Source organism: Diceros bicornis, chromosome 22 (assembly GCF_020826845.1).
Source record: "Diceros bicornis minor isolate mBicDic1 chromosome 22, mDicBic1.mat.cur, whole genome shotgun sequence".
Taxonomy (NCBI): Eukaryota; Metazoa; Chordata; class Mammalia; order Perissodactyla; family Rhinocerotidae; genus Diceros; species Diceros bicornis.
The window spans coordinates 48,362,389-48,388,067 of record NC_080761.1 but is presented as its reverse complement, the minus strand read 5'-3'; the positions used below and the strand labels follow the sequence as shown (position 1 = coordinate 48,388,067).

General features: G+C 35.3%; 1 protein-coding gene across 2 annotated transcripts in view; it reads right to left on the bottom strand.

Moving 5' to 3' along the window:
• Nucleotides 1–2,597: 2,597 nt before the first annotated feature.
• Nucleotides 2,598–25,679, bottom strand: part of IFT74 (intraflagellar transport 74) — a 70,994-nt gene continuing 47,912 nt past the window's right edge. The window contains exons 14-20 of one of the 2 annotated variants that reach the window (XM_058565919.1): nt 19,931–19,984; nt 18,253–18,350; nt 17,288–17,414; nt 8,780–8,943; nt 7,760–7,885; nt 4,167–4,227; nt 2,598–2,904 (exon numbers count right to left, since the gene is read on the bottom strand). In XM_058565919.1, the coding sequence (XP_058421902.1) occupies nt 2,786–2,904; nt 4,167–4,227; nt 7,760–7,885; nt 8,780–8,943; nt 17,288–17,414; nt 18,253–18,350; nt 19,931–19,984 (749 nt within the window). In that variant the 3' untranslated portion in view covers nt 2,598–2,785. Of the gene's footprint in view, nt 2,905–4,166; nt 4,228–7,759; nt 7,886–8,779; nt 8,944–14,327; nt 14,351–17,287; nt 17,415–18,252; nt 18,351–19,930; nt 19,985–25,679 lie in introns of those variants that run through there. The other variant, XM_058565920.1, reaches the window with a different exon arrangement.

The following is a 25,679-nucleotide window of genomic DNA, read 5'->3' as shown; positions in this document are numbered from 1 at the left end:
ACAGTATTCCTATAATAAAATAATATGCAGCAATTTAACGTGTTGTTGTACAAGAATATATAATAACATGGACAGATGTTTGCAAAATTATAAATAGCAAAAGTAAGTTTAAGAACAATATGATCTTAATTTTATTAAAAATACATAAACATATAAATAAAACAGATATGTGCGACAGATACACAGATACACATCTAGAGAGACTGTTGAGATCACAAGTAACTTATTTTCTTCATTTTGTGTATCTGTCTTTCTTAAATTTTCTACCTTTGTATTCAAAACGATCTTTTTAAAGATGTTCAATCTCAGTTCTCAAACTGTGAATCTGCAAGTCAAAGACATAACCTACTTTTATTTAAAAAGGTACTTGAAATGAAAGATACAACATCAATTTTAAAATAGATTACTACAATTCTCTAGTGGCCCATCTTGATTTCTTCTTACTTTAAATCTAAACATTCTGATTTACTAAGGTTATTTATGTTGGAATCATAGAGCAAAAGGAAAGAGCTACAGAGAAATTGGGCAGGGGGAGGGCAAGAACCCCTGCAGCTCTTACTAACTGGTCTTTCATCTTAGTGTGAATGACATGACTCCAAGCTCTAATCCTCTAACCCTGCACTGAATTTCACCCTTTAACATGAGCCCAGAATATGGTCCAAATCAGGGACTCCCCAGTCAGTGAAAAAGAGTATCAAGAACTCATGTTTATTTATTGATAAAGGATAAGCATGGGAAAAACAAAGACTTGCGAACTTTCCCATGTTGATTTTTGTTAGTAACACCACCCAGCATGTTTGTTCAGTCTGCGGCTTCTTTCCATATGACTTACAAGGTGTTATTTTAACAGGAATGGAACTCACTGAGCAATGTGACTGACTGAGGAAGAGCCGGTTCATGCAGATAGTAGCCTCCAGTTCTATCCCAGCAGAGCGAATATTCTTGTTGGATTTGTTGAAAAGCTCTGACAGGAAGGAAGAGACATTAGTGAGAATTTCCCTCAGATAACACATTTTAGTTGAAAGAAATCCTGCCCAATTATTTTCCCCAAATATCATATATGAGTAATTTAGAACGGAAGTTGGAAATCTTGCTTTTTTTCAAGAAATTTTCAATTTTTTTTCTGGCAAACTTCCTGTTATTATAATGCAAACACATATATTTCACGGAGAGGCCAATCTTCCTCCTACTTTCTTTCTGGGTGAAGACTGGTTCAGTTCCAGGTCAGTGACTGCAGAGTTGTCTTACCATCATATCTCCTTTCCACAAGTTAAAGCACTAACTGTATACAAGACTTTATTTGAATTTATACTGCATTTATAAGTATTATATGTATCTCATAGGTAATTTTGAAAGTACTACAAAGTTCAAGGAAGATTAAAACACCACAATCCCACCACTCAGGAAAAAAACTCTTATTATTAATAGTATATACCCTTCTTGAACTTATTGCACATTACCATATTAACGGCTCTGAGTAGTCAGAAAAAAAAAAATTCACCTTTGTTTCAAAGAATGTTTCCCAAACTTCCTGGACCATGAATCCTTCGGTGGTATAACACCTATTAATAACCTAAGGAACTCAGGATCTGAGGAACACATTTTAGGAATGCCACCTTAATGACTGTATCACTGTCCAGGATCTTCCGCCATATTAAGTAATCTAGAGTTACCCAAACTCAACAATGCTCACCCCTCTACCTAAACTCAGACTAAAGTTGAATAACTTACAGTGATAAATATTTACTTCAAGAAAGCAACATGCATGGGTAATTTTATAGTATATAAATTATATCTCAATAAAGTCTTTTTTTTTTTAGAGAAACCAATATGCTTGTGTTTCAGGAAAACTGAGAAGCAGAGTAACTTGATGAACATGAGATCGGAGCAAAAAGGAATAGTCTATGCTGGCCAAGGTGACTCTTTCCTGCCCATAAGAGAGGATACATCTTTAGTTACCATAACGTCTCCCACATTCATACTACACAATTCCACCTCTTCTAGTTTTCCTTTCAAATGTTCTGGCAATGCTTACGCATTAATCTACTTAAGTCCTCCTACAGTATAAAAGAGTGAATGCATATTCCAGGGTGGAAATGAACAGCAGCAGCCATAGTCCAAAACAACCCACCATAAGTGAAGCAATTCTTTTAAACTTCATGTTTTCCCTAGAATATACATGTCAGAAAATATTTTAAAAATGCAACAGTTAAAAGTTTTTAATTCCAAATCTTTAGGGATAACTGATATATGAAGAATATGTGTTATAATTCACCTGTGACTTTATATACTTTAAAACACATCAAATGTACCCTATTTGAGAAGTAAAGCTCAAAGCTAAACATCTCCCTTGTATTCTTGCTATCTTTTTCTAGGAGCAAAAATTGACAAGGTTGATATAAGCGCTAAATCAAAATCACATTCCCTGCATCCCTTCTAGGGTTGACACATGCAAAGATGAGCTCATTTGCTGCCACAGATGGATTATACCAACTCAATGAAGCTCAACGGCCACTTTTAGTTTGTTTATCTCTTGGTTCTCTGAGACATTTTTATCACCCACACAAAACAAATAAAAATATCATAAAAGGCAATGATGCTTTTTTTATATGCAAACTATTTATTGAAATATATTATTTAAAATATCACTCTTCAAAGAGGCCACAAAAATTAAAGCATTCAAAAACTTTAAGTAAAACTCTTCAAGGGTAAGCTATTTTTTTCAGTTTTTACAAAGTTTAGCGGCCAGAGGATACTTCTATCGAGACTTGCAGTTGGTTCAGACTCAGCTTCTGCTCATGCTGTGCAGAGCGTCCACGATGGTTTTATTGTACTCTGCAATCTGCTTGGTTACATTCTTCATAATTGGCCGGTAATCACTCTCTTGACTCTTGGTTGCTATGACTATTTACATGAGTTAAGGAGGAACACTCAAGAAAAATATTAATCTGATTGTGGCTGAGAAAGAAACCAAATCATATTGGTATTTTTCTTATTGAAAACTGAAGATGGCAGAGAAAAAGCACAATTAGAATATTTTTTAAATGTATTATTTTAACAGATTAAGCATCAATTGAAACCTAAAAGTCCAAGCAAAACTTGTTTCAAAAAAGTTCACCTACAGTATAAAAGCTCAGAAGAACCATGTTCTCTACAGTACTACACAGAATTTCAGGCAAGTCTCTAGACTTCATTGTCTTTCAAGATCACCTACTTCGTGTTGCACAAAACTAGAGTGCTGGACTTCAGCATATTGCGAACGCGAGTCTTTTGCTTTTAAACTAAGTTGCACTACCACTGGGGATAAAGTCCCTAAATGCATCTCGTGTGGAGGTATACTGCGGTCCGTGCTGCCCTGAGCTGAAGTTCAGCAGTGTCCTAGAGGAGAATCTATGCTACCAATGAGTCAAGATCTAGTTCTCCAAGCAGAGATGTCCTTGAATGGGTCAAAAAAGGGAATAGGAAACAACTTTTGGGAAAATGTTTCTTACAACTCCACAATACATGTCCTCACCAGCTGCTTCCTCCTATGATCACACAAAAAGATAAACAACAAGATGGAATATAAGTACCATCTTGGTAGGAATAAGATGAAGTTGAATTGGCTGGAACACAGATGAGCTTAAAGCTCAAATTTCTCATAACACTATTTGGTTTACCTCCCTTTGCTGCCCAGATATCCAAGGTACAGCATTATAAACAACAATAAACAACTATAGATACATATACATATATATGGTTATATATAATTTTCCCAACAACTCTATAAGAAGAAAATATTAACTGTATTTGAGATGATAAAATTGAGGCTTTAACAAATTAAGTAAATTGTCCAAAGTCCATAAACTATAAGTAGCAGACTCAACGTTTACAATTAGATCTCCCAACTCCAAAACCTGTACACTTAGTCACTATGCCTCATCATGACTTTATACAGTCTGCATTCTATTAGTTACTTTGGTATACACATCCCCACACTCACCCTAACTATTGTAGAGTGAAAACTAAGTCTTACTCAATTATTCTCCACATTGTTTAGCTCAGTGTTTTGTACATATTAGGTATTTGGTAAGTGTGTGTTAAATTGAATTTCATTTCAGTCTTTAAAGAAATTCCTAGAAAAAAAATGACTCAGTCAAGTTCATTTGCAGCTTTTTAAAGGATACATTCTTTCATCACAAAATTATTTTGCTCATGGTGCTGCCACTTCCTCTCCAAATTTGTAAGCTAAAAACAAAAGAAAAATGTTAACCAGTGCCCATATTCAAAACAATCATACACCCTTTTAAAGGGATAAGGAAAAAAAAACACTCAATTTTAAATCTTATCAACTCCTTGCATTTTATTGAGATAAAGCCACAGTAGAAAAAAAAGAAATTTAGAAAAGATTAAACAATAATAAATACACTAATAAATACGATGTTGAATTTGACAACAGGTTTTACTCTATATGTTTATTTTAATCAAAAAATATTTAAAATATTTATTATACCAATGAACATGCCAATTGAAAGACAATTTATGATTTTCCCTTGCCTAAAAGAACTTGAAAAAGAAGAATGGGACATGATGGGAATCTCTCCTTGAAATCTGGAAGTCTCATGCCACAAATGTAATATATTCTAACACTGTCAAAGGTTCAGCTATATAGGAGAAACTTCCTTATTTCCAGGGCTAAATTTCCTGTCTAATTCCACAAGCTGTGATAAGAGCAGAGCTGCAGTGTGAAGATTATAAGAGGGCTGGTTAAAAAGCTGGCACTGTTACAATAATTTCTGCATCAACAGGAAGCTAATGTGGATATTATATTGATGGTTGCTTCCTCAGAAGACAATTTTACTATTATAGAATTAAACTGTTTTTCTGATTTAATTAACCTTGTAACTCTGGGTTACAGTCTTTCTTTTTTAAGATGCACATAGTTTTTTTCCTAAGCAAAGGACTGTCTGAAAAATGAAACTTTAAAATAATGTTCTGCCTGGGCATTTCCAACAAGTAATGATTACTTTTAAAAATCTGGTAACTGAAGCAGCATTAACAATATTTCTTGCTACTCTCATGTTAAAATTATTTTCTGGGCATAAGTTCAGTCTTAATGTAGCATCCATCCCATTGTTTCCTCCAGAGATAAAACTAGATATTAGAATGAATCATACTTAATTAATTATGTGAAATGCATGTGCTGTGTAGTTAACACTACTAAATCAGATCTAGCTCCCCCAGATAGGACCTTGAAGTTAAGATGGACTTAAGGAAGCAGTCAGCACTTTTTGACTATAAATCTCTAATAACCTTTTGCAAAGTCAAGTACCAAACTTTTCCCCCTTTGTTTCATAAAAGGAGTGGCCTTCTTATAATGCATTAGATCTCTTAAGTGCTACACGAATAATGCTATAAAAGCAACACTACGTCAGATGGTCAAATTCCTTCCAGATTATACATCTATATTAGTGACTTGCCTTTAAACCTCTGAAGATATCATGAAGCAAAAATCTGTTTTTTTCCTACAATTTATTTAAAAAGCCTGTTATGAGTTATTTATATATTTCGGATGTTAACTCCTTATCAGATATATGATTTGCAAATATTTTCTCCCATTCCTTAAGTTGATTTTCCATTTTGTTGATGATTTCTTTTGCTGTGCAAAAGCTTTTTAGTTTGATGTAGGCCCACTTATTTATTTTTGCCTTTGTTGCTTGTGCTTTTGGTGTCATAACCAAAATATGTTACCAAGACTAATGTCAAGGAGCTTCTTCTTTATGTTTTCTTCTAGAAGTTTTACAGTTTTGTCCAATATGAATATGTTTAAATTATTTCAAATAAATAATAGTAATTCATTAAAAAAAGTGTCTGTTATGTAAACTTATTTATAGATGTCAAAAAGTATTTTTCAAGAAAACAGATGCAAAAGATAGGGAGACCAGGATTGGATTTGATCCGTTGGGATTCACAAAAGGCAACAAATAATACAGAGAAGGGTTGTAAATTGTGGCTTATGTTACAAATTCTTGTTATCAGTATATGCAGTCAAGAATATGATTAGTACTTAATGTGGGAATAAATACGGTAGCCACTGACTGGCTCTAAGAAATTGTGTTTGTCAAGTGTTTTCCTCCTTAAATCATCTATTCAGTGGAAGAGGAGGGCCAATATTCCATAAGAAATACAGTATTTTTTCCTTAGGCCCATTTAAGACAACAACCTCACAAACTTTTTTAGGTTTCTTCTCCAGCACCCATCCCCACTATAAAACAGCCTAGGATAATTTTGCCATTTACAAGTCCATATCTAGGTTTGCATATTATGAAGTAGAGACAGAATTACTGACTGATAAATTTGAATTATGTAAATTAGTGATTTCTGAGCTTTTTGTAGTTGTGGCAAACTCTGATGAGACTCCACCCCTTTCAAGAAGAATATATCTTTTTTTTTAAAATGGTACAGCCATGGGATGAAATAGCTGATGTCATAAAAATGTCATCAAAAAAGAATTTGAAAATATTTAAATGAGAAAATAAATGATTAAAGACTTTATGCATGGAATGATTTCATGTTTTGTAAAAAAATATAGTTTATATGGACGTATAATTGCAAAGGAAAAAAGTTTACAAGGTTATTATATGAAAATGTTAACGATGATTGTCTATTAAGATCATATTACTATATAAAGAAAAGGAAGAAAAATTTTAATGTGTTTACCATTAGTAAATCATAGTTGCAAATTGCTAATATAGACTAGTTAGATATGAGAATGACCAATCTTTATCAGACCATGATTACTGATTTTGTACGTCATACATGCTTCATTTACTCCTCCAACACTTATTGAACACCTGTTATGTGGCAACAACTAGCACAATGCTGGGGAGAAAGTGAATAGACAGACATCATATCTGCCCTCTCAGACAGAGCTCTCAGTCTAGAAGACCTCAGACATTGTTCAGGTAATTATCGGTAGGATAACTGATACAAAAAGGGGGCTTGACTGTGCATCCTGTCTAAATAATCAGTGCTGTAAATCAAGAAGTTCAAGGACAGGACTGCCCTTTATAGCATTATTTGAACAGTTTTAAACTAGAAATAACCTAAATGTCCAACAATACAGAATTAGTTCAGCAAATTATGTTATATCCATATAGTCAAATATTACATAGAATCATATTTTTAAAAAACAGCTACTGACAAGGGAAAGTACTTAGGATGTATAGTTAATAATGAAAAACAAGTTTCCAAATAATATGTACAAAATGATACCATTTCTATAAATATATAGAAATAAAAGTGTACTTACGTATATGTATAAAGTGTATGTACGCGTAACATACGTAAAACCTAGAAGGACCCATACAAAATGACAAGAATTGTCTCCTCTGAGTGGTGGAATACTAGTCATTAGGGTTTATTTTCTTTATTTGTGGTTTTTGTGAATTAGCAAAGTTTCTACATAAAAAATGCTTTACTTTTGAAATTTTTAAAAGCTAGTACCATAATGGCTGTGCCCAGAACAGTGCCTAGCACACAGCAGGCCTTCAATATAGGTTTATAGAAGGCAGAAAAGCAGAAGTAAAATCATTCTGAGTGGAGATTACACAGAATCTGGCTATCTTTAAAGCCAGAAAATGTGGAAGGTATATAAAGCAGGTAGGAAAAAAAAAAAGAAAAGAAAAAGGTTGTTTTAGAGTGAATATATAGATTAAGAGAACAGGACAGACAGCCTAAAAAGAGAAATGAATTTCAGAGTCTTTTTTTTTCTTTTTACCTGAGAATGTGTCTCATTTTCTTGCAATTGTGTTTTTAGTGTCTCATATTCTACGTTTAGCCTCTCCATTATTTTCTTAAAGGCATTTCTGCGAGTTGATAATACTGTTCGCTCCTTATGTAATTTCTAGATAGATCCAAATAGAAGTAAATAACAGGCTTTAGCAAATATCTAGTAAGCCAATATAAGTCATATTTGACAAATAATTTCAATGATATTCTGTTAAAATTCTACCAAAGCTATAATTACTCTAAAATCTGTTTCTAAAAATATCCTTTGATGGCCAGCTCCCTGGCTTAGCAGTTAAGTGTGCGCGCTCCACTACTGGCGGCCCAGGGTTCGGATCCCAGGCGCGCACCGACGCACTGCTTCTCCGGCCATGCTGAGGCCACATCCCACGTATGGCAACTAGAAGGATGTGCAACTATGACATACAACTATCTACTGGGGCTTTGGGGGGAAAAAGGAGGAGGATTAGCAATAGATGTTAGCTCAGAGCCGGTCTTCCTCAGCAAAAAGAGGAGGATTAGCATGGATGTTAGCTCAGGGCTGATCCTCCTCACAAAAAAAAATAAACAAATAAAAAAAATCTAAAAAAATAAATAAGTAAAAATATCCTTTGAACTATAATAAGCTAAATTAATATTAACTGTAATAATAATAACTCTATTAAGGCTGCCATTTCTGTTCCTACCCCACCAAATTTACTTTACATGAACACAAATGGCAATGAAAAGCCACTGACAAGTCTTGAGTAGGGAAATATCACAATCAAATCTGCATTTAACAAAGTTCATATTTGTTGAAATGCTCTATCCCTTGCTTCTCAATTTTTGCCTTTTGTTTAAAACTTAAATCACTCTAAATTCCTACTATATATGTAAGCATCTTTATTTTTTCTTAGCTTATATACCAAATAATCAACTGTAAATAATAAATTCTATAAACTATACAGATATTAAATTTGACCAACAGAAAACAACTGGAATTATAATTCTGTACGACTTTGTTACCATTTACCTTTTTCTTTTCTTCTCCTGATGATTTTAAAGCTGGTAAATCATTATATGTCTCCAGATCAGCTGTCATTTGCTTAATCTTGCTTTTTAGAGAACGTTGTTCCTCAGTCATCTTACTTTCCAGAAGTTCCATTTTCTGCAGATCCAACTGTAGACGTTGACTATCTGAAACATAGGAAGGTCCAAGGCCACAAGAAGTCAAACTTTATTCCTTTCACAAAAAGAAATGCAATGCAACCATTAAAAACCATGTTTTACAAGAGTATCTGCAACAGAAACATATGTTCCACCACAACCAGTGAAACAATACAAAGATAAATTAAGAAAAAAGAATATGCATCCCCCAGGTAACCAATGTAACCTGATGTACATTAGCCACACTTGTCTCCATGCTCATGCAAACACATAAGAATGCACAGAGGTTTTTTTTCTTAACATATATTATGCGATAAAGACTCATTATTTTTAATGGGGGCATGACACAGACAAACAGTTATTTGGGGAAAACAGCAAGTTACGAAACATTAGATATATATTTGAGCAAGATTTTTAATTAGACACACAGTCAATTCTCTCTATAAAGACACCGTGAACGCTGAGTTAGCAAATACTGAACTGTCACGCCTAGGGGAAATACAGGGTTAGGCTCCTGTGAGTCTCTAATCACAATATTTTCATCAACTGAGTAATACACAACCTTGTTTTATGAATACGTCTGTTTAAACAAACCTTATTTAATATATATTGTTGATTCGTTAACACTGAACTCACTGCCAACTTACGTCTGAACGAGCTTATCTAACACAAGTTTTCTCTATAAGGCACATCACAGCTTTCTTGCACTTAGGAACACTAGCCAGCACTTCAGCACTACGCTTGGGGGCTATTTTAAATAACAAAATCACCAAGACAAAGCACAAAAACAAGGAAAACATTGACACCAAATATATCGTGAAAAGGATACTTGTTTACAGTATGAGAACAAAAACAAGAAGGCAGAGTGTTGTTTTATTGGATCTCTGCTGGGAATGTGCATGTCAGGCAATTCAAATTTTTCACCACTCTGTGCATTTTCACAAATGACTGTGAAAATGCTGCAATTATTGATTTTGGGGTAACAAACTAATTTGAGTGAGTAGGCAAATCCGAATGAATGGATGGTAGGATAGGCAGAGGGAGATACACACAAACTTTTGTTTGTGGGAGGGAATGAGATTAAGGGTGGAAGTCAGTTTAGGATATGTTGTGTTTGAGATACCTCAGACACATCCAAATAGAGATAAGTAAAGATGTCCATGTACAGATATATGGGTCTGAGGCCCAGAGGGAAATCTGAGGTCTGAAGATACAGATTTTGAAAACATCAGCACAGAGATGGCAACTGAAGCTATGGGAATGGTTGAAATCATCAAGAGAAAAGGATTCATGACAGAACCTGTAAGAATACCAAATTTTTTTCTTTTTTTCCTGAGGAAGATTTGCCCTGAGCTAACATCTGTTGCCCATCTTTTTCTTTTTGCTTGAGGAAGATTCGCCCTGAGCTAACATCAGTGCCAATCTTCCTCTATTTTGTATGTGAGTCACCGCCACAGCATGGCCATCAATGAGTGGTGAGCAGAGTGTGCTGAACGTAACCACTAGGCCATGGGACCAGACCCAAGAACACCAAATTTTTAAAGGATAAATAGACATGAAGGATCCTGTAAGGGAGAATAAGAAATGACCAAAGAAATAAGAGAAAAATCAGAAGCCGTGGAGAAAAGACATTTCAAAAATAAGAGTGGTTTGTAGTACAGAATACTTCTTGGAGATTAAAAAAAAAAAAAGACTATAAAATATGTGTTGGATTTACTGACTAGGAGGGCTCTTTATTTAATTAATATCTTTTTGAGAATAGATTTCATAGAAAGAAATGGGAGCAAGTGAGAGAAAGGTTTTAAGAAATTTGGCTGTGAAACCTTTGAAAGTATTTTTTGAATACTTTGAAAATATTTTTAATTTTATTATTTATGCTTTTTTATATCTCCTAAATCCTCTATAATGAATATGAATTACATTTACAATCAGAAAACAATATTTAAAAAAATATTCCAGTCTAATAGAATTATATAATACCTACCATCTCTATTTCAGAGACTTCTCTGTGATTCTGACTTTGAAAAGATCCTTTTTAAAGGGAGAGAAAGGTAAAGGGGCGAAACAATACAACTGAGCATCTGAAATATGCCCAGCTTTAGACGTCTTCTGATTTACTTTCCTAACAGCCCTCGGGCGTAAATGTTATTCGAGGAAACTGAAGCTTAGAAAGGTAATTTGCCCAAGGTCACACAACCAGTCACGCTTTGGTGCAGAGTGACAATATTATCATCTTTATGAAAGGTTCATTTTTAAGACAGCAAATGTTACTTTACGATCCAAAAAGATGCCTCTATGAGCAACAGTGAGCTATGAGAAAAGGAACAATAACACTTGGTCAATTTTGCTGCTTCAAGCTTCCTTCCCCAGGCATCATTCTTTGTTTCACTTTCCTTCTAGCTACCAAAGTAAAACCTGATTAGAGCTAACTCAAAAACAGATACCAAAATGGAATTGAAATACGCATCCTACATATCCAGATGAAGAAATCTGAATTCAAACCTGCCTGGGCCAGTTTCCCCTATCCTGTGTTCCCAGGCTTAGGCATGGTAATAATCACATACATTCCATAGTTACTTATTTGTAGATAGAGGCAATAGTGATACATCTTCATCTTAGAACACTTGGCCTTCACTTTTCTTCTATTTTAAAGTAGGGATATGAGTACCCTCAGAAAAATATGGTGGTATTTCAGTGTGTCAAAAGCCAAACATGAACATCTTCCTTTTATTACTTAGAGATTTAGGGATGAAAGATTTTTATATTAAAATAACATATTTTGGGGCAAAATACAACATTCAAATTAATTTTTATGATAAAGTTTAATCTTATAGTGGGATGTATTGTTCCCTGTATATACATACTATTTTTCTCTAGCTCCTTTCATTGTTTTCTATTTATTGCTGCATTTCAGCAGTTTAACTATGATATGCTTAGGTGACAGATTGTTATATTAATCTTGTTTGGGGTTTAATAAGCTTCTTAGATCTGTAAAATCAAGTTTTTCATCAAATTTGGGAAACAATCAGCCATTATTTCTTCAACTACCTTTTCTCCCCCTTCTCTGTCCCTCCTCTCCTTCTGGAACTCCAATTACATGCATGTTAGACTGCTTCCAACTATCCATTGGGTCATTTATGCTCATTTTTATTTCTTCTTCAGGTTGGATAATTTCTATTGATCTATCTTCAAGTTCACTGACTTTTTTTTATGGTATCTTCAATACTCTATTAAGGTCATTCAGTGAATTTTTCATTTTAGTTACATTTTCAATTCTAGAATTTTCACTTGGTTCATTTTATAATTTCCATTTCTCTGTGGGATCTCCATCTGTTCATTTATTATGATTTTATTTTCCTTTAAGCCCTTAAATACATTTATAAACTTTCAAAAACCTTTTCATTTCAACATCTGGATCATCTCATGTTCAGTGTACAGTGACTGCTTTTCCCTTTGACTCACATTGTCCTGTTTCTTCACATGTCTAGTAAATTTTATTGCATAGTGGACATTTTAAATGCTATGTTGTAGAGACCTTGGATTCCACCATACTCCTTTGAAGAGCATTGATTTCTATTATAAATTAGCAATAAACTTTCCTGAACTGAAACTCTACACTTTTCTCCTTTGGAGTGGGCAGTATCTGAAATCTCTGTACTCAGTTCTTTCAACTTCTAGCTGCTGCTTTTTCCTAGGTCCCCTAAAGTCTACTCAGTGCACACACAGTTCAGTAGTCAGCTTAGGATTTGAGTATGGTTTATACACATATTTTGGCACTTAGTCTCCCTCTTACCAAGACATCTCCCTAATATGTGGGCAGGCAATGAGTAAGTTAGTTGGTTTCTTAACAGAAGATTTAGCAAAATTTACTTGGAATTAAGTTTCATTATCTATACAGATTCTCTAATGGAAAAATCAAATACAAAGCTACTATTAATCTTCCTCTTCTACCTATGAAACCAGACAGATTATTGATTAAAATATACCTGGAAGGTGATATTATAATAAAAATCTCATGTTCAAGAATTGAGTGACTCTCTACTTACAAATATAACAATTATCACATACAGTATAAAATATCAAATAGTAAAAAAAATGTTCAAAAGACAATGATTTAAGAAAGGAAGTTGTTTTAAGGTGATATAATTTGTTTTAATTTGGTATAATTAAACTTGAACATTTCCTCTTGTCCCTTTAAGTCTTAAGACACAACCATATTGAAATATATATTAAAAAACATATATATGGACTTAAATGTTGTTGAGAGGGTTTTGTTTTGTGGGATTCATATTTCTACTAGAGTTGGAAACAGTTAAGATGAGAATCAAAGTGCTGAATCAAAGGCACTGAGGCTTATGGTGTTTCAGTGCTGTAAATATGAAATGTCCTCAGCTTCTATATTTTGACTGGCGAAAACAGTTATATAAATCTAACTACAAGTTTAATTTGAAGATATATTAGGGACATACATTTAGTAGCTATACAAACTGCTTTTCCTAGAGAAAGGGAGAAAACGGTTGGTTGGTATAGGGTAAAGTTTATCTTCCTTTAACAGTAGGCCCCATGAAAAGCTAAAAGCTTCTCCAAGGGAAGAGACAGGAAGAGGATGCAGACTAGTTCCTTCTGATATGCTATGAAGTTGCAAAGTTTACCAAGCAGTGTGTACATAGCAGCAAAATCTCAGAAGGAACTACTTTGACCTGGGGAAATGTTTCTGAAATATTCTGCCATCAGCGCATTTGTTTATTCCCTGGAGTTTCCTTTCCAAAAACATAAATAAAAACTATTGCTGACAGATTCCTTGTGTCTTTACTCATGCAGAACACCAGTGTTTCTCAGTCTTTTTTTTTCATTATTGTCCCCCTAAGGAGCCGTTTGTAGACTATTTGTTTCCCAATCATCTCCCTCCCATGAAATTTTTATATTACAGATGTAACATATATCCGTTTATGTATAGTGACTTTTCGAGGGCCACAAACCATTATAATATCCAAGATTTTTTTTTACCCTCCCCTCAAGAAGTAATTTTTCTCCCTTGGGAGAGATACTGCCCCATTAAGAAACACAGAGTACACTAAGAAAATCAGGTGAGTTCCAATTATAACATCAAGGGCTGAAAGGGAGGCAATTCACAAAGGGGGAATGTAAACCGCATTATCTCTGAAAGGTGAACAAGAATATTATAAACCTCTTAGGGTGATTTCCAGATAGAATAAATTTCTTGTGGGGGATGGTGTTAAGGAAAGAGAGAAAAAAATTATTTATATGCTTGGTTTAAATGAACACTTAAAAATAACTGAGTAAATGAAATTAATTGTAAGGATCAGAGAATTCAAACCTTAATAAGGAAAATTTTCAGTCAAATCCTTACCATAGTAATAAACTAGATTTTTATCTCCATTGAAGCCAGTTTTCATTCTTTTTCAACTCTACATCTCTGGAGAAAATATAATGACTAGTTTTTAAAAGGAAATATAAACACAAAATGAAAAAATGAAAGGAATACAAAGCTTTGATAATTAAAGTTATTTCCTGGTATTGCTATTTACCTTTCAAAAAACATATGTTTCTCGACAGCCATCACACAAAGATAGCTTTAAAGAAGAAAAACTTGTTGAATTAATATTGACCTTAAATAAATGAAAAACTTAAAACCATGGTGTAAAACACAAAGCAGAGGTTTCCTAGATAAAATAATTAAACATAAAATTCTTTATCTTATAGAATAAAAAAATAGAGATGTAAAAATATTCATAGTCATATATATCCAAAAGAATTGAAAACAGGATCTCGAAGAGATAGTTGCACATCTGTGTTCATTGCAGCATGATTCACAATAGCGGAGAGGTGGAAACACCCTAAATGTCCATCAACAAATGAATGAATAAAGAAAACGTGGTATGTACATACAACAGAATATTATTCAGCCCTAAAAAAGAAGAAAATCCTGGCCCAGCCCTGGTGACCTAGTAGTTAAGTTCAGTGTGCTCCGCTTTGGCGGCCTGGGTTCAGTTCCTGGGTGCGGACCTACACCGCTGGTCGGTGGCCATGCTGTGGTGGCAGCCCACATACAAAATAGAGGAAGATTGGCACAAATGTTAGCTCAGGGTGAATCTTCCTCAAGCAAAAAGAGGAGGATTGGCAATGGATATTAGCTCAGGGCAAATCTTCCCCAGCAAAAAAAAAAAAAAAGGAGAAAATCTTGTCACATGTTACAACATAGATGAAACTTGAGGACATTATAAGTGAAATAAACCATTCACAGAAAGACAAATATCACATGATTCCACTTATATGAGTTATCTCAAGTAGTCAAATTCATAGAAACATAAAGAAGAATGTGGTTAGCAGGGGCTCAGGGGAGGGGGAAATGGGGAGTTGCTTTTCAATGGGCATAAGTTTCAGTTTTGCAAGATGAAAAAGTTCTAGAGATCCATTGCAAAACAATGTGCATATAGTTAACACTACTATCCTATAAACTTAAAAATGGTTAAGATGATAGATTTTATGTTATATGTTTTCATCACAATTAATGAGAAATACTCATAGTCAAATCAATAGTAGTTATAAATCCAATTTAGAATGTACCTCCTCTAGTTGCTTGGCATACAATTCAGATATACAAATAAAAGTATGGCAGGGCTGCCCGGTGGCACAGCGGTTAAGTGTGCGCGCTCCGCTGCAGTGGCCTGGGGTTGGCAGGTTTGGATCCCAGGCGTGCACCGACGCACCGCTTATTAAGCCATGCTGTGGCGGCATCCCATATCCAGTAGAGGAAGATGGGCACAGATGTTAGCCCAGGGCCCGTCTTCCTCAAGAAAAAAGGGGAGGATTGGCATGGGATGTTAGCTCAGAGCTAGTCTTCCTCACACACACACACAAAAAAGTATGGCAAACAAACTCGAAACAAATCTGGGCAGATAAAAATATACTTAAATGTATAGAATAACAACAATTGTCCACCTATATCATCAATTTAAACGCAATTGTATATTAAGAGCATTCAGTATGCATTTATAGGTCCATAATCCCCTATATAAAACTCCTAGGCAGTTCTGTTTTAGAATGCAGAATTCTTCAGATTTTAGAAAAGTAATACAGTGCATATACCAATTATTACATAACTGCTACAGCAGGGTCTGAGGCAGCATCCTATCATCAAGTACATGAGTATTTCTGAAGCAAAAAGGATGAACAGTTACACTAGGTAGGATAATTAAAGACTATAAACAGCCTCAAGTCAGTTCAAGTCAGGTTAGGTTTTGCTGCCAAGAGCTTTCTGGATTTTGAGATTCCAGATAAATGCATATTGTGGAGCTACTATTCCATTTCAAGAATCTTTCAACATTTTTAAGTTAACAAATATTAATTAAGTCTTCATTCCCCATAATCTCACTAACTTGCCAGAGTAATTGCAAGTAGACAAATAAAAATATAACTAATTCAAAGTCACCCCACACCTGCATAAAGAACACCCACAGTTAGAATTCACCAGTTCAAAAACCAGAGTCCATACAAATTTTCACATGACTTTATCCTAGGCCCTTTAGGCCTAGGAAAACAGGCCTCAATTTTTGTATATTTGTTTCTAATCTCTAACTGCACTGTCCAAATAGCAGCCACTAGCCACATATAGCTTTTGAACATTTGAATGTGTCTAGTCCAAATTGAGATGGGCTGTAACAATAAAATCTCATTGATCATTTTTATATTGATTATGTGTTGAAATGATAATATTTTAGATACAATGGGTTAAATAAAATATATTATTAAAATGCAACTATCTCTTTTTACTCTTGTAACGTGGCTGCTAGGACATTTAAAATTAAATATGTGGCTGGCATTACAATTCTCTTGAACAGTACTGCTCTAGTCGCATGTTAGTCGTCTTGGCTTAAACCAATTACAATTCAAACAAGGTATCCTAGACCTCCTCTAGGATACCTCTCCTAATTACCCAAGACTAGGATGGATATGAGCCCCATGTACTTCCATTGCTCCTTATGGTTCTATCATAGCGCTGTCTCATTATATTTTAATTGTTTATTTGTTTGTCAATCCACGAGGTTGAAAATTCCCTGAGAAAACAGACTGGATTTTTCTTTAATCTCTGTATACTCAAGTTACAGCATAGGCATAAAGCAAGTATTCAGTAAATGTTAAATGAATGAGACTATCCCAATGAAATACTATTAAGCTGATGTGAAAAGTCATGCAAAAAGTTCTGAGACTATAAACGACTGGAACAATAGGCAATCATAAATTATATCTTCAGTCTTCAAAAAAATCAAAGAGAATAGCATTAGTAGATTTTAAAAGTTCCAATTTGTTAGAGAAAAAAAAGAATATTAAAATCTAGGTTGTTTTCTCTCACCTGAAGTCAAATTCCTAGCAGTACTTTGTGATTTCTGCATTTCGGTAGATTTAAAATTGAGGTCATCCTGCATCATCTTCAGCTCTTGATTGGTGATAGAGGATATCTGTTTCATACGATTTATATTCTGTATTTGCAGAGAAATAAAAACGGAAAAAAATCCACTGATTTAACGCTTGAATAAAACTCTTGGAAAACACTGCTAAAGGACTGGATGTTTTGAATGGGTATTCTTTTTTGAAATACATCATTCATTATATATGTTCTATAGAAGAATATAGTGAGATTCAAAATCAGGTTTTCTTAATAAGGAGAGGCTAAATTAAAATTCAGAACTGTTTCTTTTACATTTGCTTTAGTAGAAAAAATTCAACTACCCTATTTTAGGAACTGATTAGAGTCTTAAAACACTTAGAATATTGAAAAGAAACTATGCATTTTTCCTCCTACGGTACCACACCTTAGTAGCTGCTCAATAAACACTGTTTGCTAAATCAAGATACTCATTAGGTATCCCGTACTCTTGTAGATCCTTACAAGAAAAGAATCTCCTCTATTTATAATACAAATTATAGTGTAAAAATATATTAACATTTTCCAGTATGATACCTAGATTTTGAAGTTATCTGTGCAAATGTTACTTCTACAAGTTCAGATAAATTAACAGAAAATCTTAATAAGAAAAGAAGAAAATCTTAACAATTACTCTGAATTAGTCCCTCATTTACTGCTGAATATTAATATTATACATGTCATCCTTTTCCCTTATCATCCTAATTAGCTGAATTTTACTAGAAAGATAAAAATTAATAGCTTAAAGAAATAAAATAACAAGCAAGAGAATTTAAACAAAGCAGTTTAATTGAGCAGATGTAATACTGAACCAGTGCGTTTTGTGAGTTGTTTTTGGAAAGGCAGTCATAGTAAAAATAACGAGGACACCAAGACAAGCACACGGTACTTACTCGACTACAGTGCTCCAGAAGTGCAACAATGTTGGCTTCTAACTGTGCCTTCCGTTGCAGTTCCTGATTCTTAGTTTCCTCAAAAGTCTCAATAAAATCTGCCGATTGAAAAATATGGTAATAGAGGCTACTGTGGATATAGTTAACAACATATAAATTCTGATTTGTAGGTCTTCAGAGTACTTTTTAGAAATTTAAAACGAATTTTAAACTATCACTTTAACTTTTTATTAACCCCAGGGTAATTAAATTACTCAATAAGAATATGTCTACGTACTTTCAAACTTTTAAAGCTTAACAGTTATAACCTTAATACAAGTAAACTAAAAATTTAAAAATATAGGATCAGAAGTAACAATTGATAGGGCCGGCCCCGTGCCTTAGCGGTTAAGTGCGCGCACTCCGCTGCTGGCAGCCCGGGTTCGGATCCCGGGCATGCACCGACGCACCACTTCTCCGGCCATGCTGACGGCGCGTCCCACATACAGCAACTAGAAGGATGTGCAGCTATGACATACAACTATCTACTGGGGCTTTGAGGGAAAAAATAAATAAATAAAATCTTTTAAAAAAAAAAAGAAGTAACAATTGATAAAATGGAGATAAGAAAAAATCTGTTTTTACATAGGACCTCCTTGATACTTCTATAATTATTAACATCTATAATTAGCCACTAACTTTACTTCTGAAAATAATATTACTAATCACCTATTTTACCTGAAAATGAGTATTTTATTTATCATGCTGCATTAATATCGGCTAAATAAGTTTAATAATTTATTCAGATTATAGATAAATATTCTAAGAAATCATTTTTCTTATCTAATATAGAACCAGTACATAATTTGTCCTTATTTACATTCTCAAAGTATTTCTATGGATTTTCCAAAAAAAAAACTTACAGTTAAAAATAGTTTTACTGTTAGCATGAAACAATGAATTAATTTTGAGATAATTTTTGGTACTTGTTGAGATTTTAAAGAAATCTTGGGATACTGTTAAATCAAAGTTGGCAATTACTCCTTTATAGCATGCTTCTATGAAGGTAACAATTGATGTCAGACCTATAAAACTTCAGATTCTAGCAAAACGATAATTTAAAAAGGAAACCAGCAATAGATAATATATGTAAATTTTGAAAAATTTCTGAACTACAACATAAATTTAAGTGAAGATCTATTTACAAAGTCAAGATTTTTTAAAAAGTGAATGAGAAGCTACAACAGAGGGCTACTAAAGTTGCAGTTAGTGATAGAATCAAATAATAAGACCTCAAGCGAGGACTAATAAATAATGAGATAGGTATTATAAAAAGCTAAAAAAAAGGTGAAAGATATCTAAAGGTGCACATAGTGAAGCATGTAAAAGAGAACATTCAACATTCAATCAATAAGTAGTCTATAGACTATATAGACTGAAAGTGAGTACTAGCTTTAGAACCTATCCCTAACATACAAACACTCACACACACATACACACGGACAAAACCTTTTTAGAATTCTCTACCCAGCCTGAAACTATGCTAGATATTTATTCTTCAAGGCAAATGCTTTGAATGTCCACACTTTTGCACTTATTATTAGCCACTATATCTTCCCAAAATGAGATCTCTGATTTGGTATAAATGAACAGCTATCTGAGAATACAATATTTTCAAACCTATAAGATTATCACTTACTGTCCATATTTTCCTCCCTTTTTTTCAGCTCCTTGTACTTCTGATTCATTTCACCTATAAGAGATACAAAATATAACATTAATTTCAAAAACTCCAGATACAGTATTCTAAATTAGAAATATCTCTTAAGTTCTCTGCATGCCATTAGTCATTAAATATTCAATATTTTCAATTAGGTGAAATTCTTCTACAATGACTCATAAAGGCTTTTTTTTGTGTGTGTGTGTGTGAGGAAGATCAGCCCTGAGCTAACATCTAATGCCAACCCTCCTCTTTTTTTGCTGAGGAAGATTGGCCCTGAGCCAACATCCGTGCCCATCTTCCTCTACTTTATATGGGATGCCGCCACAGCATAGCTTGACAAGCGGTGTGACGGTGCGCACCTGAATCCCAACCTGCGAACCCCGGGTCGCCGTGGCGGAGAACGTGCACTTAACTGCTGTGCCACCAGGCCAGCCCCTATAAAGCCTTTTAAAACAGCTACATATGTATGTTTGATTACTTGGAAAAAACAATCTCCTGACTAGAAAGGACTTACAGGCTTTCCAATGGTTCTCTATTTCAGTCCCAGCTTGAGCCATTCAACCTATACACGAACAACTTATGTGATGGGAAACATGAGCTCCCAAGAAAGTTCATTCCATTTTTGAACAGCTCACAACAGCAAGCAAGATAGCAGGGTTACTTCCCTCACAGAGCTTAAAGTCTAGAGATTTAACAAATAAGAATTAAAATGTACTAAGGGCTATCATAGGAAAAATAAAGGGTGCTCTAGGAGCACACAGCAAGGACAACTAATCTAGTTTGGGGATTCAGAGAAATTTTCTTTAAGGAAGTAATATTTAAGCTGCATCATAAAGAATGAATGATTAGAAGTTACTTGGTCAGGGGCCGGCCCTGTGGCTTAGCGGTTAAATGCGCGCGCTCCGCTGCTGGCGGCCCGGGGTTCGGATCCCGGGCACGCACCGACGCACCGCTTCTCCAGCCATGCTGAGGCCGAGTCCCACATACAGCAACTAGAAGGATGTGCAACTATGACATACAACTATCTACTGGGGCTTTGGGGGAAAAAATAAATAAATAAAGTTAAAAAAAAAAAAGTTACTTGGTCGAAATATAGAAGAATGAGTTCAAAGTCAAAGCATTACGAGTACAGAAATTTGAAAGTGAGAATGAATATGGTAGCACGAGGAACTGAAAGAGTGGCACGGCTCAGGCAGAGAAGGTGAAGTGAAAAGTGGCACAAAGATGAGGCAGGTCGTGAGAGACCTTATAAGACACATGTGAAAGTTTGGACTTTCTCCTAAGGACAATGGTAAAATTACTGAAGAACTTTGAGCAGGGAATAAAAATGATCAGTTTGCATTTTTGAACAATATTTCTGGTCTGGAGAATAAAAGAGAAGATTGGAGGCAATAAGACCAGTTAGGAGGTTGTCACAGTAACCCAGGTGAATGATGAAGGTTGCCTGGAGCAGACTGGTGGCAGTTCAGATAGTGAATTTTTGTCTGAGACATTTACAAGCCACAGTGAATGGATTCTGGTGAGGGTTAGAGAGGGAGAAGTCAGGTTTCTGGCTTGGGCAGTTGAGGACACGGTGGTATCATTAACTGAAAAGAGAAGCAAGTTGAGGAAGAAGCTGCTTACAGCAGTTTTGGACACATTCCATTTAATATATGTGAAAGACATGTTTAAAAGGGCAAAAATCCAAAGCCCAGACAGATGGATGAAATCTGACACTCCAGCTGCATACATGGACTGTTAGTAGAGGTGGATCATGATTATTTTATGACAATAGGATTTTCAGTGTAACAAAAATTGAGTTTTGGAGGCACATGGCTATTTTCTTGGACTAGTGAGACGGCTGCAGCCCTGTGTTCCCAGGGCCCCAGGTAGAGAAGGCAGAATAAATTTGTGCTTGCTCCAATGTGCATTTTCTTCATCCAAGGCAGTTAGTTTTCAGCATTCTGGAGAAACTAAGAAAGCTTATTAAAATAATGCCCAGCAAGGATGGAGGGAATAACAGGCTAGAGATGACTAAGGGGGTTCCTGATAAGGAGCTGGCATAGAGAAGGATTTTAGGAAGAAGAGTTCAAAGAAAATGGGGAAACCAATAGGTAGAGTCCAGAGGCTAAAACCCAATGGCCAGCCTGTGTTCTATACATCCTCCAATAAGGTACACAGTTTTTCCAAGTACTGGTGAGAACAGCAATAAAGTTGAGGAGTGGAAGAAAAGAGTCAGGGTGCAGTCCCTAATTGCACCGAGGCATGGACTTCCACTTGTGTATATACTTGCTTGGGTGGGAAGTGAGCTACGAGTAGTACACAAAGGTGTGGCAAAGTCAGAGACTTGGGTCAGCAGACAGCTTTTTTGCTTTCTGGTTAGAAAATATTTTCCCAAACTCATTGAGGATAGCGCTGACACAGAGAAAATCTTGTCAAGGCCCCCAAAACAGTACTGGTAGTAGAAAGCTGAAAATGAAAGCTACTATCTAAGGATAGTAAACACCCAGTGGTCATGAATTCCTAGCCAGGGAACATGCAGAGCCAACGAGAAACACTAGATTCACTCAGACTAAGGCTTTGTCTGTATTAACAACTTTACTGAACTATTACTCAGTTCAAATGATCAACAATGGTCTCAGAGCACACTGAAGCAGCATTAGGTGTAAAGAGGAGGGGGGAGATAATTTGTTATCAATAACAAACATTGCATATTATTAAGTTTTTTAAAAAATACATTACAGATGGATTAATATTAGCCCTATAATAATATCACCACTCACTTACCTTACGGAAATACTTTTTTGAGTGGGAAACAAAGAGAAAGAATTAGAGTTTATAGAACATGTGACCTGGAATACCCTCACAGGAGGATGATGTGCATGTAAATGTTATATAACATACGTGAAGCAGCAGAAAAGCTAATAACTGCTGAACCTGCCATGGCCTAGCTTTCTAAGAAAGCCCTAGTTCCTTGTTGTGGCTATCCGAGAAGATGCACTCTTGAGAGATTGGTCACGCATTAAGGGATTAGGAGGAAGGCCTATATCCTAGGCTTTACAGGAATTTAACTACCATCTTATCTTTCCTCTTTTAAACTTAAGAGAATCTCCTACACATGCTGTTTCCAGTTTCTCATCTTGGTATCAGACCTCAAAACATTGCAGTGTGGCTTCTCCTCCTGCCATTCCAATGAAATTGTTTTCAATAAGATTCTATGACTCCTTAATTATCAAATCCAAGGGGCAGTTTCCAGTTCTTATCTTACTCTGCAAAATCTGACACTAATGATACATCCTTCCTTCTTTCAATTTTTTTTCCTTATGTTTTTTGTTGTTGTAGGGGGCTTCTCTGGTTTTTCCTACTCTCAGATCATTCCTTCTCTGTCTTCCCTTCATGGTTTTCTCTTTCTTCTTCATTTAAATTCTGAGTTCTGCTCTAGGTGACTTCTAATGCTACATTATATTCAAGGAAATCCCACTCATTCTTGTGGTTTAAGAACTCTCAAATTTGACCTTTTCCCTAATTTTCAGATTGTTTTACCCAATTGCTTACTAGATATATTAATGTGGATACCTTTCAGGACATCTTAATACTCAGTATATCCATAATTAAACTCATCAGTCTTACCCTCAAAGTCTGCACCCCTCTATATTCCCTATTACGTTTGGAAGTCCTCCACCATATACTTATCATCCAAGTCAGACACCTGGGAGATTCCTCCCTCCTGCTCCCCTCAAATCCATGTTCCTAGCTGCCATCAGATTGGAAGACATATCTGGTCAATGTCTCCAGCTACACAGCTGGCCAGCTGGATTAGATACGACAGGATTTGCACATATCTTAGCAGATTCCCAAGCTTCATAAAACCCCCTCCCATATCACTGTTGTTAAGAAGAAAAGAGATAAGGGCACTAGTGAACTCCTTTATTTTGTGATCGCTCAGTTAGAGGATTAATATCTGAGCTGCCCATGAGAGGCAATGTACAGATGTGGGCAGTCCTAAGGTGGGGTAAAATACAGGGGTTGTTACCAAATCTATCCTTAGATTTACTATCATAGGAGAGGACAAGATCATAGACAGGGGAAGCTAATCAGTGTATCACACTAGCGGTGCAAAGCAGGCAAGCAAAAGGGTCTAATGCACTAAGATCAAGAATGAGGAGACCAAAGGGGAGGGAAAAGACACGCTGATAAAATGAGGGTGATTTTAGAGCTATCCTCAAATTCTGAGCATTTGATGTGATCATAGCTCTCCATAAAGTATTTACTCCAAATTTACTGAGTACCTACTATGTGCCAGGTACAGTAATAGATGCTGGGGATACAAAAATGAACAAGATAGCTACCACTCTATCCTAGAAAGGCTTACAACCTATTAAGGAGGTTTTTACATAGAAAGTATCACGTTGGCAAGGCATTTTAACAGGTAATGTAGGAATTACAGAGATGAATAAGATATTTTCCTTCAAGAAATTTATATTCTACTAAGACAAGTACCCAAAAATTTACACCATAAATTCAGGCCTTTTTCCCCTCACAGGGAGGAAAGAAGAAATGGGTATGAACTGTTAAAAAAGACTTGGGATATTGTAGAAAGGACACTCGTGTTTTTTGATACTCTCTGCTTTCGCCAGCTGTGTAGAAAGAGAGAGATGCTCTTCTTGCACTACCAAGGGGCTGAGTTCCACCATGACCACCTTTGTCCTCACTGTCAGTAAGTTCATCTGACTCTTTTACTTCCCCGCCATCAAACGATGTTCTCTTGACTCAGGGCTTACAGAGCTATCTTGACTTTTATACTCTGAGAAGTAGTGCTGGCCCTGGAAAAGGTCTGATTACCATTTTCCAGAACAGGTAGCTGTCCCAATCTTCTCTCCTGATCAATACACAACAAGGGACATGCTAGTGACTCCCCTGGCCTCAAGGACACCAGAAAGCAAATCAAATTAGAGAGGTGGGGCAAGAATAAACCCCAAAGGACTTTGGCACATTCAGATTCTTTCCTTTCCAGCCCTTGGGTCCCTCTGAAGCAAGCGATGTCTCTCTGTACCTTTGAGTGTTCCTTACGCGGCATGATTTAGGCTCTTTACCATTCTGTTCATTCTGTTCTTAGTGAGTTCCAGTCTGCCTTTTTTCCTTTTCAAGTATGATGCCAAAAAACTTAGGATTCCAAGCAGACTATCACCTCTCATAGTCTATATATTCATCTTTTTGTTAATGCAATCTAGGACTTCAGTTGTTTTGGAGGCTATATCACTTTAATGTATAGTGAGCTGTACTCTAAATCCCCTGTAACATTTTCACATATTTTAGAAAGCCAGGACACTTTCTCCTCCCTCACTCCTACTTTGATTTTAATTAATTTTGGAGTCCTATTAAATTCCATCTTTTTACATTCAGTCTCTCTCTCCCACTTGCTTTCCACATATCATTATAGTGGTAAGTAATAAACTAGTATATCAAATACTACTAAACTGGTATGTGAAAACGAGCACATAAAAGTTTAATGTTTTAAACTAACTTTTGGCTTCAGGCTTCACCCAACTTACCAATCATACATTCTCTGCAGAATGTTTTAAATTTTGGCAGGAAAGTTTCTCTATAGCTATGTAGACAAGGTCTGGTAATCCTATTACTACACACTAGAGGCACTTCAAAAATGGATAATAAAAATTCTCTAAGTATATAAAAGTTAAATTATTGCTAAAAGCCTCACCATTTCTAAAGAAAAGAAAAAAGACTA